At 55.1% G+C, this 17,801-nt stretch overlaps 1 protein-coding gene across 2 annotated transcripts in view; it reads right to left on the bottom strand.

Moving 5' to 3' along the window:
• Positions 1-17,801, bottom strand: part of CACNA1B (calcium voltage-gated channel subunit alpha1 B) — a 184,987-nt gene that overhangs the window by 24,621 nt on the left and 142,565 nt on the right. For both annotated transcript variants that reach the window (XM_036855907.1, XM_036855905.1), the window contains 6 exons: positions 17,551-17,661; positions 17,107-17,190; positions 6,723-6,839; positions 6,263-6,328; positions 4,830-4,921; positions 2,624-2,768 (listed from right to left, as the gene is read on the bottom strand). In XM_036855907.1, the coding sequence (XP_036711802.1) occupies positions 2,624-2,768; positions 4,830-4,921; positions 6,263-6,328; positions 6,723-6,839; positions 17,107-17,190; positions 17,551-17,661 (615 nt within the window). The remainder of the gene's footprint in view (positions 1-2,623; positions 2,769-4,829; positions 4,922-6,262; positions 6,329-6,722; positions 6,840-17,106; positions 17,191-17,550; positions 17,662-17,801) is intronic.

Genomic DNA, 17,801 nt, shown 5'->3' with positions numbered 1-17,801 from the left:
CAATAGAACAATGTCATGCCTCGACTCACCCTTGACGTGTCCAGGGAGTGTTGGTCCTGTGGATGGTGTGGCATCATGAATGTGGCTTTCTATGGAACCTTATTTCTGCAGCCAGAGCACAGTGAAGCCAACCTGGTGGGCTCAACCTTGCGCCCATGGATTGGCTGGCTCTTGCAGCACCAGATGTCTTTGAACTTCATAGAGACCAATGTCCCCACTACCTACAAGATGGGTGACTCTCCAGAAAGCCTTCCTTCCCCACTGCCCACAGTGGGTCTTCTGAGGTATCAGGGAATGACCCCAACATGCAAATCCTCTCCTTGGTTTCTGGCAACTAGTGAAACACTAGTTTCATAGATTTTTCTGTATTTTTCTATCAATATGCAAGCTCATCTGTCCCAAATGCACACCTTTCCCAACTACCCCAACCTTCTACTGTACCTTCCAAAACTCACAGTTCACCATCAACAGAAATTCTTTTATCCTCATCTTACCTGAACATTCTTCATTTCCCATTGCTCTAGGTGAAACACTGATATCCCCCTCCATCCTCTTAAGAAAAAAGCGTGCCGTTTAAGGCTCGTGGTCTACCAACCTCCCCCTGCTTCCTGGGAAATGTGCACCTGACTTGCTGTATTTGTCCCCACATCTACTCTTAACTCTTGTTGCTGCTAATATCCACAGAGATGGGTCAACTATTGCCTGGCCTCTCTGATCCTTGACCTCCCCCCAGCCTCCCGCCATCATCTCAGCCCCTTACTCGTATGGCTGTGCAAAACAACTCATTACCAGTGACTACCAATGAACATTACCGTTACCACCTCCAAAGTCTTAACCACAGATGTCTCGCTCTCTGCCCACATTTCCTATGCTTCTGGCTCACTACATCTAATACTTGTGTCCCATGGGGGCCTCTGATCCAGTGGCCCCGCCCCTCCCCTCCCTCCTGTCCCCAGGCCTGATCCCACATCCAGCACTAAAATGATACTTGATGTATGTATACCTGGTGGGCTCAACCTTGTATAAGTATACTCATAATGTATACTTATGATGTGTGTAAACACATCGTTTTCTCCCTCCTTACCCTTGTCTGGTAAATCCCAAATCTGAATAATGCACTTTGCTACCCATGGTGCCAAGTAGAGAATATGGCCCGAGAAAAGCACAAACTGTGCTGGCTGGTCCTGCGTGAAAGTTATGACTGTAAATCTGAAGTGTCTGCTCAGCACTGCCCACTGTGGAAAGGAGCTGTCCACTCTTGCTATGCTCTTTGCTTCTTATTATCTCTTGAACCTGCTGCAGTAAGGCTTTGATCCTAACACTCCAAAGAAATTGTTCCTGTGAAGGGCGCCCATGGCTTCTACCTTTCCACACCCCATGAACAATTCTCAGTCATCATTTTACTTTACCTCCCAACACTATTTCACATGGTTGATGATTCCCTCCCACTAGGGACACTGTCTTCCCTTGGTTTTTAGGGGACTGCCCTCTCCTGGCCCTCACCTGCCTCACTGCTCCTTATCCACTTCTGGACCCCACGCTCCTTTCTGTCTCCTAAACGCCCCCAGGGCTGAGTCTTCAGCACTCTTCTCAAACCACACTCTCCATAGGTCAGTGCTCCTCGAATTTAGCACACACAGAATCACCCGGGGAGCTTGTTAAAACTGATTCCTGGGTCCCTCTCCCAGAGATCCTGATACAGCAAGTCTTGGAAGGGACCCAGGAATCTGCATTTCTAACCAGTGCTCAGGCGATGTTTAAGCCGTGGGTCTCTGAACCACACAGGGACCTAGAGGGTATCATCAAGCCTGATGGATACACCAAATACTAATGACAACGAATTCACATCTCCAGCCCAGAGGCCCCCACGTGTCTCTACCCCCTCCCTCCTTATCCCCATGCCCACGGCTCCCCAAACTTTCCACCTCGGGGGAAGAACCACTCACTCCATCGCCCCAGCAAACCCCAGAAGGCAGCGTTTTTCCCTCTTTTTCTCTCATGCTCATGTTCAATCATCAATTGTGTCAGCTCTACCTTTACAATGCAGCCCAAGTCCACACAACTTCTTTCACACCCACCTTCTCCAACTGTCACTTCCGATTATCTCCTGCTCACTTACAGCCCCTCCTGACCAGAAGCCAGAAGCCAGAGTGAGGTTTTAATGTCAAGCAGATGACGTCACTGCTCACAGTGTCCCAGAGCCTTCTGCTGACTTGTAATAAAATCCGCACCCTGGGACCTGGCCCGCTGACACCTCCAACCTGACCCCACGAGCTTCCGTAGCTCATGGGCCACAGGCAGGCTGGCTGGAATTCTGCTGCTTCGTATCTTATCACCACGGTGCAAGTCCTTCTAGAAGCTGAGAACTGAGGGACAAATGCCCTACAGAAACTGAAAACCCCTTCCACAGAAGTAAAGGCAGGCCCACAGGAGCTCATTACCCAGGGGGTCCTTTCAGGATTAATGAGGTCCTCATCTCTGGGGAAACGAGGACCATCAACATGGAATCAGCTTTCATGTGACACGGATCAAAATCAGGGACCAGCAAGAGACTAGGGGGACCCAAGGTGGTCTGAGACAGGCAGATGCAGGCGATGGGATGGGCACAATGCCCAGGGCTCACCAGAAAGGAGCAGAGGAAGATGAAGGAGACGAAGTAGAAGTAGGCGAAGTCGCTCCCACACTCAGTGGCATTGGCGAGCTCGTCGCAGGCCCGGCTGCTGAGGCAGGACAGCATGATCTCGTGCCAGGCCTCCCCAGTGGCGCTCCTGAGAAGAGGGCAGAGCGTGAGGCCCAGGAAGGACGGCCCAGGACCGGCCCTGGGAGGGAGCCTGGGAGTTCAGGAGAGCTGGGTTCCTTCCCACAGGGATCCTGCACATGTGTGAGGTCTGGGTATCAGATGTTGCTTCTTAAAAAGAAACCTCTGGCATTAGCTTTTCAAGCTGATCATAATTGGGAAAGCCCTAGTTACGGGAAAGAATCCACCGCACCAGAAGTCAGCACCATGGCGAGCTCCCCTCTGTGGGCTCTGATCTCCCCAGAACGCCACCCAGTCTTCCTGGATTCAGGACACAGCGACTCCATCCTTCCCACTGCTCAGGCCAAATACGCGGGAGTCACCCTCGCCACCTCGCCCACCACGTCTTGATCATCAGCTCATCGGCCTTCAAACCAGCCAGACACGTACTACCCCCACCTCCCTGGGCTGCTGCAACAGCTTCTTAATTGGTGCTCGCTCCCCACCAGCAGCCCAGGGATAAGATCAGTGACCCCTCAATGACCCCCTCACTCCCTGCAAAAGTTAAAATCCACAAGACTGCCCACAGCCTGCCCTTTCCCTGGCCTCACCCCCTGCCATGGTCCCCACTCACTCCATACCAGCCACCCCAGCTTCTACTGCTTCTCGAACACATCAAGAACACCCCCGCCCTGAGCAGCTACTACAGAGGCCCCTCCTGTGTGGACTTTTGCTTCTGCGCGTGAGGCCAGCACCAGGGGCCAGATGTGCACCAGACCTGCAGGTGGGCCAGAGGCCTGGGTCCCCCCTGTGCCCCTATGTGGTCAGCCCTGGGCAGAAGCTGGGCCCACTCCCTACTGACAACGGCTGGTTCAGCCCGTGCCAGGCCTGAATGATGAGGGTGCCCACATGTGACACCAAGATGAGGAAGGAAGAGAGATCTCTGAGATCAAAGGCTTAAAACCAAGGCTCACTTCATATCTTTTGTGGCACAAGGCAGGCTATTAATCAACAAAGAAATAAAGTTAATGCAATAGCTAAAGTCCAGAGAAACGACACTATTTGGGGAAAGTGTAAGCCTAAGGATGCTTGTTCATCTGCTGCAAAGAACAAGTCAAAAACTCTCTCCAGGCAGCTCAGTGAAGCAGGCCTGATCTGAGCTCACCCTCCATATAAAGAAGAACTCCCATGGTGCCCAAAACGCATCTGCATTGGGCCAGATGTGCTGCGGGTCCCCAAGGGTGGGCCTGGCAGCAGCCCGCCCGATGCATTTACGTAAGTGAACACAGATGGTGAAACCTCAGGAAAGGGCCCAAGGCAGGGTGTGCTGTCAGGACCCCTCCACCATAAATCACTACAAAGAGCTCTCTTCTCCCCTCCTAGGGTCATGGTGAAGGAGGGAGACACATTCAACTCTCTGGCCTCCGCCCACAAGTGCATTCTCAAGCCACGGGGGTGGACAGCCCCAGTCCACGGGTGTCCACGCCTGACAGCAATGGCTGGGGAGCCGTCCCACACACATCTTCGCAGGAAGGCCTCTGAGCTAACACAAGCCGGTGCTCCTCCAGGCCCCGCCCTGGTGCTCCCCTTGGCTGCACCCCCGAGCCTCAGGAACTGCAGCTCCCATCAGCACGGCACTTCTGGCCGGTTGGGTTCCCTGGGCCACTGAGTGGGTACACGCTGCTGACAGCAGCTCTCCACTGCCCTGCTTCTCCTGACAGCACAGATCCCCGGAATCACTAAGGTGAGCAGACGGGAAGCTTGGGGCTGGCACACCAAGAAAAGCCCTTTGGACACCTTCTGTCCTCCCAGACCTCTCGGGCTGCAGCCCCACTGGAGGCCCTGCGGCTGCCGCCGGGGAGCAGAGACGAGGTGGAGGAGGCGGGCCCGGCCTGGCGCTCTCAGGCTGACCTCCTCATGGCCTTCCCTTCAGGCTGTCTTGAGGCCCAGGAGCCCTTAGGGAAGAACAAGCAGAAAAAGAGGAGAAACTGGAAAGGTCCACTGCGGAGAAGCCAGTGTGACCAGGGTTGCGGGGTGGTCCCACCCTGAGTGAAGAAGCCACTGAGCCTGGACCCACCTCCCCACAGCGCACCTGAACAGCAGCATCAAGGCCTGTAGAAACGTCCGGAAGTTGTTGTGCCGGTTGATGCTGGTGTCGTCGTCCAGGGCGATGTTTCCAAACACCTGAAGTGGAGAAGAAGGCTGCAGACCACTGCTGCTGGGTCTTCAGGAGCTGCAGCCGGGCAGGAGACGGTGTGCGCACGTGTGCGCCCACACGGGACAGGACGCTGCCCTTAGCCAGAGAACCGTGACAGAAGCCGCCGCCACCACTGCTGCCGGGGCTGGTGGCTTCCAGCTCCAGCAGCGTCCGTGCATTTCCAGGGTAGAGAAAACCTCTGGAGAGGCCAATGCATCCCTGTCCCACGGCCCAGCGTGCGCTGGCTCCGGCTCTGAGCCTGTCCAGGGATCTGCCAGCGTGACTAGTAAAAGGGGGACCCAGAGCTAAGTTCTGGTGGGCTCTGCCAGACAGAAGAAGGGAAGCGTTTTAAAATTCACTCTGTCGTCAATGACTCCAAACCAGTAATTATACTGATATTCCGATACGTCACTTGAACGTTTCTCTTTACACTTCTGTGCAAACATCACAATGGGCTTTCTATCCATTTTAATTTCTTTCTTTCAAGGTTAGAAATGCAAATGAGTCCCTAACTCTAAGTAGCTTAAAATCTGGAATCCAGATGAAAATTTATGAATCATCTTATATACATCAAAAATAAAGATCAGTGACATATGTCTTTGTATGCCCACAGACCAAAGCAAGAAAAAAATATATATTTGTTTTAAACAGCATCAGATCTCAGCAAATTTTAAGCAAGACAACTTTTCAACCCCTGAAAATAGAGTTTAAAAATCAGTGTTCAGCTAACCTTTAGACACTGTCTCCTTCCACTACAAATTAACATTTGAGTCCATCTCCCATCCCTACTATTGGAAAGTGGCCAGATGCCAAAGGTATCAACTGGGACGCTGCTTTGTGTATTTTAAACATTTTCCCAAATAGCTGACAGAGCGTTCTTTGACAAAATAAAGATAAATTATGCAAGCTAACTTTGACCAGGACAGTGACCTGGTATGATCCTGTTGACTTTTTCCTTCAACAGTATATAATCTCCTGTACAGGATTGGGACGCTTGTCCTTCAGAAGTGCTCTGGGCCAAAAGAATGACCAGCTGCTGCGCCGCAGGCCGCTCGGCGTCTTGCAGATGTGCTCAAACACTCCACCACCGTGGGGGCCCAGCACCCAAGCAATCGTGCCCACCGGCGCCCTAGCACAGCCCAGCAGGATTCCACTAGAGAGCAGGGCCGGGCATCTGCCCACAACGGGTGGCACTGCCTGGCTTCAGCCACAGAAGAGTCTTTCTGAGGATTAAGTTCATAAAGCGCTTAGAACGGCACCTGGCTCATAGAAACGTTGCCAAGTGCGAACCTGCATCGTTACCGTGCGACGGCCCCGTGCACACCCACCTGCATGCCGATGATGGCGTAGATGAAGAACAGCATGGCGATGAGCAGGCACACGTAGGGCAGGGCCTGCAGAGACACAGGGGGGACGGGTCAGCTCCGGCAGAGCCGCCTGCCCCCTTGCCTGAGCCTCGTCTGGAGAGCGGATGGTGGCCGGGTCTCTGGGGCCACACTGGCCTCAGCTGACTGCAGACCCACCCCACTGACCACCAAGCTACTGTCAACTTCTTCATCTACAAATCAAGTCATAAAAGCCACGTCAGCGCTTTGTGAGCATAAACAAGATACTCTCCGTAAAACTGAAAGCGTCCTTACAAACCATCACGGGACAACGGGGACCACGGGAGGTGTGGGCACCCGCCCCGGCCTTCCCGAGGAGGGCACTCGGGCGGTGGCGGCAGAAGCCCCCCAGCCTGCACGACAAGGGAGGGGTCAGGCTGCGCCTGGCCATGCCCAGCCTCACCTTGAAGGACTGGACGAAGGTCCAGAGCAGGATGCGGATGGTGTAGCCTTGGCGGAGCAGCTTGATGAGTCGGGCAGCACGGAAGAGGCGGAGGAAGCTGAGGTTGATGAAGTTGTTCTGCAGGGAAGAGAGGTTGTGCTCTGACTTTCAGAGACCAGCCTCCCACGGGCGCAGGGCGGCCACTCCCCACCCCACCTCCCCAGGTCACTGTGCCCCAAAGAAAAGCGGGTGAAGAGAGAGAACGGAACAAAAGTCACCGCTTCACAGTCTAAGCAGCAATCAGCCACCAGGAAACCTTCCAAAAGTGAAGCTTGTCTTTGCAAACCGCTTCTCATGCAGCAGATCAGAGAGGCGTCCTCCACAGGGAGGGGCAGAGAAAAGTCCCATGAAGCAGCCCCCGCTGCCAGGTGGAAGGGCAGGTTGCCTGAGGCCAGGCCTCCAGCACCGACGGCCTCTCACAGGGCAAGGCCGAGCCGCCCAGGGGCAGGGCTACCGCACGGCCAGCAAGGCCCCGGCCTGCCTGGGGCCCAGCCGAGAGGCAGACCCTTCCTCCGGGCCTGGGCAGGGGCCCGCACACAGGTCACCGCAGGAGGCGCAGGTGGCGTCGGCCCTGCTGCTCACGCCAGGGAAGCCACCTCTGCAACCCACTACCCGGTGTCTACCCCAGAGAACCCAAGCCATCTCGCACGGCTCCCTCATCCAAAGGGTCGAAATCAGGCACAAACTAACCCAACCGTCTCTGGCCTGCGCGGATGACCTGGGAGCGAGGCTTCCACCCTGGCCCAGGGGCGCCTGAATTCCTGGCATCCCTTTCCGGGGCACGGCCCTGCTCGGCGTCCGTGAGTAGGTAGGGGTGCTCGCGGGCCCGGGCGGCTTCCTGCCCGTCTGCTTGGAGACCAGGTGCCCACACGCAGCCTGAGGGCAGCTTCCCCACACTTGGCTGCTTTAAAATATGCAAGCAGCTCAGGCTAGACACATTGTGTTGCCAGATGCAGTGGTCAAATACAGAGAAAAGAGAGCACGGGTGCAGCGGCAGAGCTCACGCAGGAGGCGGCAGGGCCTGGGCAGAGCCGCGTCCTCCCTCCAGGGCTGCCCATCTGGCCTTGGCTGGGACGAGGCGTCGGTGGAGAGACGGGCCTCACTCCGCCCCTCCACTGCCTGTCTCAGGGGCTGGCTTCTTTGCTTCCCACCAGGGACTCTGGACTCTCTCTGCTGGCGAGGGACTTACAGCTACCCTGGGGGACGGCTCCCAGGTTTTGGACAGTGCCACAGGGAGAGGGGGCAGTTGGCAGGCACGAGGAGGGGCGACTGTGGTCCAGATCAGCAAGAAGGCAGAAGTGGACCTCGGGGTGTGGCCCTGGAGGGTGTACTCGTTTCCCTGCAGCTCCCTCACCGGCTCGTGCTGGGGCAAGAGAACCTCAGGGGTAGACAGGACGGATGAGACATACCCACATTCTCTACCTGAGCCCCGCGGGCCCTGAGGACTCTCAGGTGAGCCAGTCGCCTCAGGAGGACGGGCACAGGGATGGAAGGGGGGACTGCCTACAGTGCCAGGGGACCCTTTGTACAAGACAGTAAAGCACAGCAAGGGAGGAGCTGCCACCTCAGGGGTGTCTGCTTTCAAACCACCTGCGCAGGTGGGTCTGGAGGGGCCAAGACCAAAGCAATTTGCTCAGACCGTTGGGACAGACAAGATTTCCTGAAAATACTGGGGGGAAATATAAGCTTCTGGGTAAGAAGGAAGAGACGGATGCCACAGCGGGCAGCGGAAGGCGCTGTTCGTTCCAGTTACTGGATGCGTGAACGCAGCCCCTTCTTACTTTGTTGAGAACCAGGTCCCACCCCACCTCCCCAGCTTCTCTCTCGGGGCTCCACGGGCACGTAGGAGAGGGTGCAGGTGCCAACAGACGGACAGCCCTAGAGAGCCGTGAGGGCAGAGGTGACGGCGGCCACAGATGCCGCAAGCACAGGGTGACAGGCTGAGTGCACCACGGCTGCAGCCGGGCGCGAGCCGCCACACACCACCATGCAGACTGCATGCGGGACGGCGGGGGCAGCAAGCACACAGCGGCCTCCCCCTGGCTGAGCACCGTCACCCCTGGCCTCAGCCAACCCCCTGGAGGCGGATGCAACCTGCCCCGACCCCCCAGAGTCCGTGGTTTCTGCTGCATCCACGAGCAACCCCACCTACTTCCAAGCCAGGCCCCTCCTTATGGCCCCTGCCTCTGAGCCAGGAAAGGTCAGCTTCACAGCCCTCAACACGGAGCTGATTTACGCTGAGGGGACACTGGTCCCCAGCTCCACTGAGCGCCAGCTTCCACCGCCACACGATGGAGGCGTTAGGACATCATGCCCGGGGGCGAGGAAAAGGAACTTACGGTGCACTGAGCACTGAAACGCCACCACAGAGGCAAACGGAGCCCAGGCCGAGGCCCACGTCTCCTGCATCCAAGCACATCACTGCCTCTGGTCAGAGTCACAGCACAATGAGGCGCCCCCCCCCCCACACTGTGCACGTGTCGGGGGACCACACACGTGCCAGGGATGAGGTGCAGCAGAGCGTGGAACAAGCTGCTCTCCTACTCAGCTTCGTTCTCAAGGGGAACGATGACGGGGGAGAGAGAGAGAGAAAGGAGAGAAAGCCTGTGGAGAAAGCCCACACACGCACAGTATCCTGGCCACTGACACGAAGGCAGAGGAGGGCACAGAGCGGGTGGACGGGAAGGGCTGAGCAGGGGCCTGGTGCCATGAGCAGAGCCTGTGCGAAAGATGTGGCCTGGTATTTCTGCAGCATCGAACAGCCTTTTCTCAAAACTCAAGCTTTTCTGCTCCGATTGTGAAACGCTTTATCACAAGCATTCACTTTCTGTAGCAGGAATCTCGGAATCTGCTACTTTGCATGAACTTGCAGTCACGGCCTCAGCTCACTCCGCTCCCCGCATCTTCTCTGCCCCCTCACCCGGAAGGAGGCTCCGTCCACACCACCTGCACGGGCTCCACACAAGCTCGCTGACCAGGGCACACGAGAATCAGCGACGCTGGATGAAGGCCCAGCCCTCTGTTCCCTCCTGGGGCAGAGCCCCTCTTTCTACTCAGGCCAACCCCCCAGCCTGGTGCCCCCCAGCCAGGCCCCCACGGAAGATACGTCCAGGAAGGACCCTACAGGAGACCTTGTCCGAGGCCACTGGGTCTGCCAGTGGAGACAGAGCAGAGGGGAGACAACTGTGCAGCAGAAACCATGGACTTTTCGGGGATCAGGTCCAAACTCACATCCTGCAAAACCTCCCCAATTCTGAGCCCGTCTCATCACTTACCTGCCTCTCACTCAGAAGCCCCTACCTCCTCTCTCAGCCCAAGGCCAGCTCCTGTGGTCAGATGGTCCCTGGGGGGCCCTCATAAGCCCCTGCTGGACCCCAGGAGCCGGGAGAGTGCGTGAGAGGCCAGAGGGGCGGGTGCAGCTGGGCTCTGAGCACAGGAGGGCAGTGGCGAGGGGTGACAGGAAGCAGGAGAGAGGGGGACCAGAGCAAGCAAAGCGAGGAGCTTTAAGAACCATTTAAAGTCATGAAACCAACCGTTTCCTACATGTGATGTTTTCATGGATGGATATTTGCGTATTATTGACAAATTGGGATGTTTGAACAGCAGGCGCACAACATGCAGACGGAGACATGGTTTTCGCGTTGTATGTTGGTTGCGTGACGTGAGTCAGCAGGTAGGTGAGGGTAGACATGGTTTTCGCGTTGTATGTTGGTTGCGTGATGTGAGTCAGCAGGTAGGTGAGGGTAAATCAAGAACACAAACAGAAAACAAAAGAGAAAATGAGTCACCAACACAAGCAAAACTCAAACTCTGAATACTTCACTGGAAATTTTTAGGATTTTGGTAAACTTTGCATATTTTGCTTAAAATGTACCAAATCAAAACACACTTTTGAAATCTGTAGGTTATGCAGACAGGGGCATCATTTGCATTTCTGTTTGTAATGCAAATCCAAAGATGACTCACAGACACTTATTTTTTTATTTCCAGGCAAAGAAATCAATGTCAGTTTTATGCTTGCTTAGAATGTGTTCTCTACGTGACCCTGGTTAAGACTGTTGCTCTATGGTGATTTTTAAGTCGGAGGTGGGAACTGACACTCATATTTTTGCCTACGGAAAAAAAAAGTGCATCCACAAAGTAACATATGAAGTGACTACAATGGAGAAAGAAAAAAAGACACCGAAATCCACAAGACGGCTTCCTTTCACCTTTCCTCCTCCACGCAGGACAGGGTGAAGACTGCCCTCTGAAATCACTAGTGGCCGGGGCAGCTGAGCTTTCAGACCAAGCAGCTTCTCAGCCCTCCCGCCAGCCCTGCTGGGCACCCAGGATTGGTGGTGGCTACCCTGGAGGTCTTGCTGGGATTAAGTTCTCGAACATCTGCAAGCCGCCCTCCCTCGAGTTTCCAGCAGCTGAGGGGCCTCTCTGTGGGGAGGTGCCCCTGGGAGACAGCGCGTCTGCGACATCAGCCGGGCACCCCTGCCTGCCCCTCCTGTGGGTGCCCTCCCAGCCGTCACCCCTCTGCCGACCCCCAGGGCTGTGTCCTTGCAGTTGGGAGCCCAGTGTCTGGATGCCTTTATCTGGGGCATAAAGACTCCTGTGCCCAAGGAGGTGGAGCGCCTGGCAGAAACCACACTGGGGAACTCTTTCTTGGTGAGAAGAGGTGCACAGCAAAGGGACAGCGCCCGGGCAGTGCTGCAAGGCCAGCAGCCGGTGGAACAAATAACCTTGCTTTTTTGTTAAAATAGCAGCTTTCAGCTTTTTGCCTGGATTATTCAGATCACTGACTTTTCAAAACCATGAAACATCTCACATAAACAAAAGAATACGTGCAAGTATATGTACACACACGTATTTTAAGTGAAGGTAATAAAATATCCATATATTCATCACCCAGCTTAAAAAACAGAATGTCACCATCACTTTGGAAGCCCTTCCCGTCTCTCTCTTCCCCAGATGTAGTAACTAACCTTAATTCTTGTCAGTCATTGCTTTTCTTCACTGTTTTACCTCAAACTCTTAAAATGCGTTTACACTTGCCTGTCCTTAACTCTGTGACGGGATTAGACTGTACGCAGCCCTCTCGGGCTCAGGCAAACTTGTGCTCTGACTCTGAGCAAACCCCGATTTTCAGAAGCATCCTCTTGATAAGGGTGCCATTCACTGTGTCAATAGACCACTTCTGCTGCTGCGAACAACGCTGCCATGAACATCAGTGTGAAAACGTCTCCAGGTTCCTTTGCCAGGCACCCTGGGCATCTGCACCTGGGAGGGTGCCGGAGCACACACGCCCGCCCCTCCAGAGAGGCCGCGCCGACCGACACCCTCGCCTACAGCCGGCAACCTCAGGGTTTCTGTTTGACGAACGCTGGGTGTGGAACGGCATCTCAGTGCCGTTTCACTGTGTATTTCGTTGATTACAGGTAAGGTTGAGTATCTTTCTGTGGCCATCTGTGTCTTCCGTTTCGCAAGATGCCCCACCGTACCTCCTGCTCCCGGAGGAGCCTGGCACGTTCTGGACACTGACCTCCACGGCGAGCCGGGAAGGCCTCCGCCCTCCAGCCTTGCTCACTACCTGCTGGCCTCACGCTCTTCTCCCCCATGCATCTCATCCCGTCTCATCTTACAGGCTCACGATTCCTAGCCTTACGTCACTGGCCCGAGTCTCCTCCGGCTGCCCGCTGGACGACTCCTGGGAGGAGAGCAGGACTGAACTCTAACACGGACAAAGTGCAGCTGGACCGTCCTCAGCAATCCTGTCCCTCACAATTCCCTCCCTTTTCAGTGAATGACAATCCACTTCTCCAAGTGCTCAGACGACAATGTTTGATGCCATCCTTGCCTCATCTTTCACACCCACGTCCGACCCATCTGCAGCTCTGCCTTGTAATTACACCCAGAACTTGACCATGTCTGACCGCATCCCAGCTCCCAGCTCCTCTCTCGGCTCACAGCAGTAACGCTCGGCCGCACACACATCCTCCAAGGCCCACTACCCAGTCGTCAGCACTCACATCTTTGTTTCTGAGAGCTTTCCCAGGCCAGGACACAATACCCAGGCCCTAACATTAATGAAGGGTGAACTGCTGAAGAAGTAATTCTCTGGCCCCCTCTCCCCAGCAGCCTTCAACCCACGGCAGACAGCGGCTGCTGGGAGAGCCCCGGGGTAGTAACGGTAGCTGACTTGACAGCGCCTTTCCCGGGCTGCCCGCCTCTCCGCTCGCTTCCAGATGAACGACTTGCACCACGTTCTTGTCTCGGGGTCTGTTTCTGGGGGAACCCGGCTCAGACAGCCCCGACTGGTCTCGCTGCCTCTGCCTGTGCCCTGCGCAATGTTCTCAACAAAGCTGCCAGGGCTGTGGTCTTAAACGCCAGATCGTGTCACTCCTCCTCACAGAACCCTCCAAACCCTCCCACCTCACTCAAAAGAAAAGCCAAGGTTTACCGACTGCAAGGTGTTCAGTGTGCAGCCACAGCGCCACCCTTCCTTCACCCCTGGGGGGTCTCTGCACTCACTGCCCCCCAGCCGTCACCTGCTCGGATTCCTTGAAAGCCCAGACTTCCTGACCTGGGGTCGCCGTCTCAGTGACACACAATCGCGGCTCCCCAGTGTCTCACACCCCCTCTGCTTTGCCTTCTCCCTGGTCACTGTCTGACACCATGTGTCTTTCCCATTAGAATGAGCGGGGATTTTCATCTTTTGTCCCAGCACTTAGAATAGTGCTTAGCACATGATAGGCACTGCATAAATATTTTAACGTGTGTAAATGAAGGAATGTGATACAAATATCCTTCCCCTGTTCATGGATTGGCCTTCCTCCTTTTGATACACAGAAACTTTATGTTATACAATTTTTTTCCAGTTATGGCTGGTGCTTTATATATATTTTGCTTAACAAATCACTACTTATCTCAAGGTCTTAAAAATAATCTCTTGTATTTTCTTCTAAGAGTTTTAAAGTTTTTGTCTCTTATATTTAAGTCTTTTCATCCATTTGCAGTATTTTTGTGAATGGTGCGAACCAAGATCCAATTCCTCTTTTTCCCTGTACTAATCATCAGTTACGCCCACAGACGGTCACACATCGAGTTTCCACACGCGACTGGGTTTGATTCCAGGCTCTTGGGCTACTCCACACGGTCTAAACTGCTACAGCTTTGCAGGAAGTCGCCTCCCTGGCACAGCACCCCAGAAGCACCTTCTTACTATTAAGTATCTTGGCTATTTGGGAGCCTTTGCTCTTCCTTATAAATTTTAGAAGCAGCTTGTCAAATTCCAAAACAAAGAGACAAACAAACAAAAAGAAAAACAAAATCATTGGTGTTTTTATTGAAATTGCATTGAATCTACAGATCAATTGGGAGAAACTGTCATCTCTATGACACTGACACTACTTATTAATTAACATAATGTATAACTCCATCTATTCAAGTCTTGTTTAGCATCTTCCAATAAAGTTTAGTAATTTTCCACAAAGAGGTCCTGCATGCGTACCTTGTTAGGTTTGTCAGGACTGCTGGCGCCGTAATGAAACGCAGCAAACTTACTTGAGCAATCTCACATTTAATTTGTTTTAGATTATTCTGGATTTCATCCATAGACGGCTCGTCTTCATGGGCCGTGTGCCACCAGCCCAGCAACAACCCAGTGCACCGTGGAAGTGCTACATCCGGGGCCACACCTGGGCAAGCCTAGAGGGCACCGTCACACGACGGCTGGCCTGGCCCCCACACCGCTCGCCTCTGTGGCACCACTGTCTCTTCCTCAGCTTACCCCTCCCCAGCACATCACGGGATGGTCACTAAAAGTCGAGGAAAAACTCCAACCTGGTTATGGAGGGACTGGCTTAATATACTGGTGCAGGCCTCACCAGAGCCCCAGGCAGCGTCGGCCTGAAAGACAGTGGTGAGGCAGAGCTCTGGTGATGTGCCCAAGCCGCCACAGTGCGTGTGTGTGCGTGTGTGTGTGTGCGTGAAGTTGCTGGTGGTAAGGACCACAGGGTCCTAGGCAAAGACTACAGCTTGGTCAGGCCTCTGGAGGGAACAAGGTTTGTGGCAGAGGCCACCTCTGGATGTGGGAATGGGCACCATGCGCAGGTCTAGGCATCACATGTTAACGTCCACCCCGGACACCTACAGCCGTAGGGACACGAAAACCCCATGCGCCTTAGGCTGTGCGGACAACAGGTGCCAGCAAGCCGCCGTCCTCCCAGCCCCCGCTCACACGGCAGACCCACAAAGGCAGTGACCGTGACGGCTGGGACGAAGGCTGTGATCCAGCCACGGCCGCTACTGAGCACCAGCTCGTTGTGAGCAGAGACCACCTTTAGGCCTCTACAGGGACCCACGCCTGGAGCTGTCACTCAGCCACTTGGTGGTAAGTTGCCTACCTGAGAGCCTTTCACCCGGAAACAACAGTGATTTGTCTCAACGGGGATCACTCATATCTTGGGTGCGGGCCTGCCTCTGCTGATGCACTAGCGTCAGAGATTTACCAACAGGGGATGCCACATGCCATCAACTCAGAGCAAGCGGAGGGGGGGCAAAGGAGCAGGAGACCCAGGACCCACCGGCATGTCACACTCCACATCACTCAGGAGGTGTCGCTCTGATAAAATGCTGAGATGGCCTCTTACAGGCACAGAAAAGAGCTGGCCTGGTGGGGCACCTCAGGGGGTTTGGGGTGCTGCACTTCAAAATGAACTGACGGCCAACAGACATACTGGGTGCCCGACCTGTAAACCGCATGGATCCAGGAAGCAAGGGGCCAAAGCGGAGGTGGCCCCTGTCACCATGACTCCAGCAGCCCGCTGGGACTTTGTGTCACCATCCCCACAAATTCAGGCTAGGCGCATCTTGGGGTCCTGACTCAAACAGGCCGGAGACCACTTCCACTGTGCGACACAGGAAGGCCGTGGTGGCTCCTGTCGCTCTGGGCTCCCCAGAGTTTCCACGCTGGCCAGGGTGTGAAGGGCAGAGCTGCCCCTGCACAGGGGCAGGGAAGTCTGTCTGGAAATCAGCGGCCCCGGGGGCCTTTCTAGAGGTTCCTGGGACCAGTCTGAACTGTGCCTGGACCATCACAGCAGCCAGAGCCACACGGGGTATGGCAAGCAGGGCCCGGTCCGCACAGCACAGAGGGCTGGGTCACCTGGCAAGACCAGCGACCAGAGCAGCAGAGGGCTGGCCACAGGTGAGGGGACGCCGGCGATGACGCAAATCCCCAGCACAGCAGCAGGTGCCCCGCTCCTCCTATCAACCTTCTCCTCCCAGAAGTCGTGACTAGCACCACCCTGAAGACAGCAACGGGACCCGACGTGAGGTGTGGGCAGAGCCAGGTTGAGCCAGGGCCGCGAGCAGATGCCCCCACCCTGCACGTGGCCCTTCACCCGCAGCAGCGCAGGCGGCCAGAGCTTGCTTCGCCTGCCCTCGGGGCACTCGGGTGTCTGGCAATCGACGCCCCGGGCACAGCCTTTAGCCGAGGACTGGTGTGCACAGAGGTAAGAACTCTGCAGCTCTGAGGTGTGACCCGCCCTGTCTCCAGAGCCCCTGGGGGACGACCCGATTCACCGGCACCTCTGGTCCTTCTCTCCCCATCCACCTCCCCAAACCTCTCTCCACGGGTTCTGCCTCAGAACACGTCCTAAGACATAACTTTTACAAGAACCCTCACCTTGGTGTCTGTTCCTAGAGAATTCAACCTAAGAAAAATAAATGTGGTTTTTGCCATTTAATTCTAACCTAACGTGTTGTGCTTAAAGAATACCGCTTTATGACTCAGATTCTTTCAAATTTGTTGAGACAAGTTCATGTTCCAGCCCTCAGTCCGTTTTTAGATATAATCCATGTATTTTAGTAAGAATAAGAATCTCCAGCATGTGTACACACACACACACACACACACACACACACACACACACACACCCCACGTATATGTAAAACAAACCTAATACTTTAAAATATTCTAAACTCTTACTGGTTTTAGTTTGTATCTTGTTGGCACCAGTTGTTAGATGCGTACGCATTAGATACCCACAAATTTAGAAGATCCTTATCTTCCTGGTCACTTGTTACCATGGAGCTCCCAGGTGATTCTCAGGCCACCAGCCTGGAAGACCTCCTGGGAACCAATTTCTTATCCAAGAAAAAGCATTTGCCAAGAGGACACCCACCCCCCAAACTCATCCCCACACTCGCCTCTGGAGAGGAGCTTCCATCTCCAGAGCTCGTGGGGAATTCTGCTCCGGAGGAGGAGCTAACACCATCAGGGCCTGGAGGCTCAGTGAGGGAACACCTCTGGAAGGAAACCACTTGGGGCCCTGCGGGGGCAGGAGATGCTACTTACCGCAATCTCTGTTACTAAAATATCAGTAATACTTCCCAACACAGTGACAAAGTCAAAGACGTTCCAGGCATCTCTGAAATAGTTCTGGAGAGAAAGAAGGGCAGTTAGTGCTGGGGCCGGTGAGGGCTCTGCCGGACAAGGAGCTGCAGGAGATGGCCTCTAGTCAAGAAGGCGGCGAGTGGACAGACGCGCCGCCTCAGGTGGGAGAGCACAAGGTCTCGCATCCAGAGGTAAGGAGCCCGGCCCCACCCGCTTCCAGGAGCAGGGCGGGCGCAGAGGTGCGGGCAGACCCCGGCAGCCCCCTCCCTGGGGCCCCTCCGGGGTCACATGTGTTCTGGGGGTTCAGGGAATCCCCAGCTCCAAACGGTGGGCCCCCGAAGGTCCCCTGAAGAGGCGGAGCCAGAATGCAGACACCTGAAGGCCAGGAGGGGCCAAGGCACGTACCAGCACCCCGAAGGCGATGATCTTGAGCACGCACTCCATGGAGAACATGGACGTGAACACGATGTTCAGACACTTCAACATCAGCTCGTACTCGTAGGGCGCGTCATAGAACTGCCCGGGGAAGAGGTACCGTTGGCCCCAGGCCTGGCTGCCCTGCGACACCCCACGGGGCCCACGACGACCTCCTGTCACACATGCCTGCTGCACGGGGACCCCCTCCCGGTTCCCCTCGTCTCCCAGAACCTTCTCAC

This window comes from Balaenoptera musculus, chromosome 6 (assembly GCF_009873245.2).
Source record: "Balaenoptera musculus isolate JJ_BM4_2016_0621 chromosome 6, mBalMus1.pri.v3, whole genome shotgun sequence".
In the NCBI taxonomy this organism is placed as follows: domain Eukaryota; kingdom Metazoa; phylum Chordata; class Mammalia; order Artiodactyla; family Balaenopteridae; genus Balaenoptera; species Balaenoptera musculus.
This window is presented reverse-complemented; position numbering and strand designations above follow the sequence as displayed.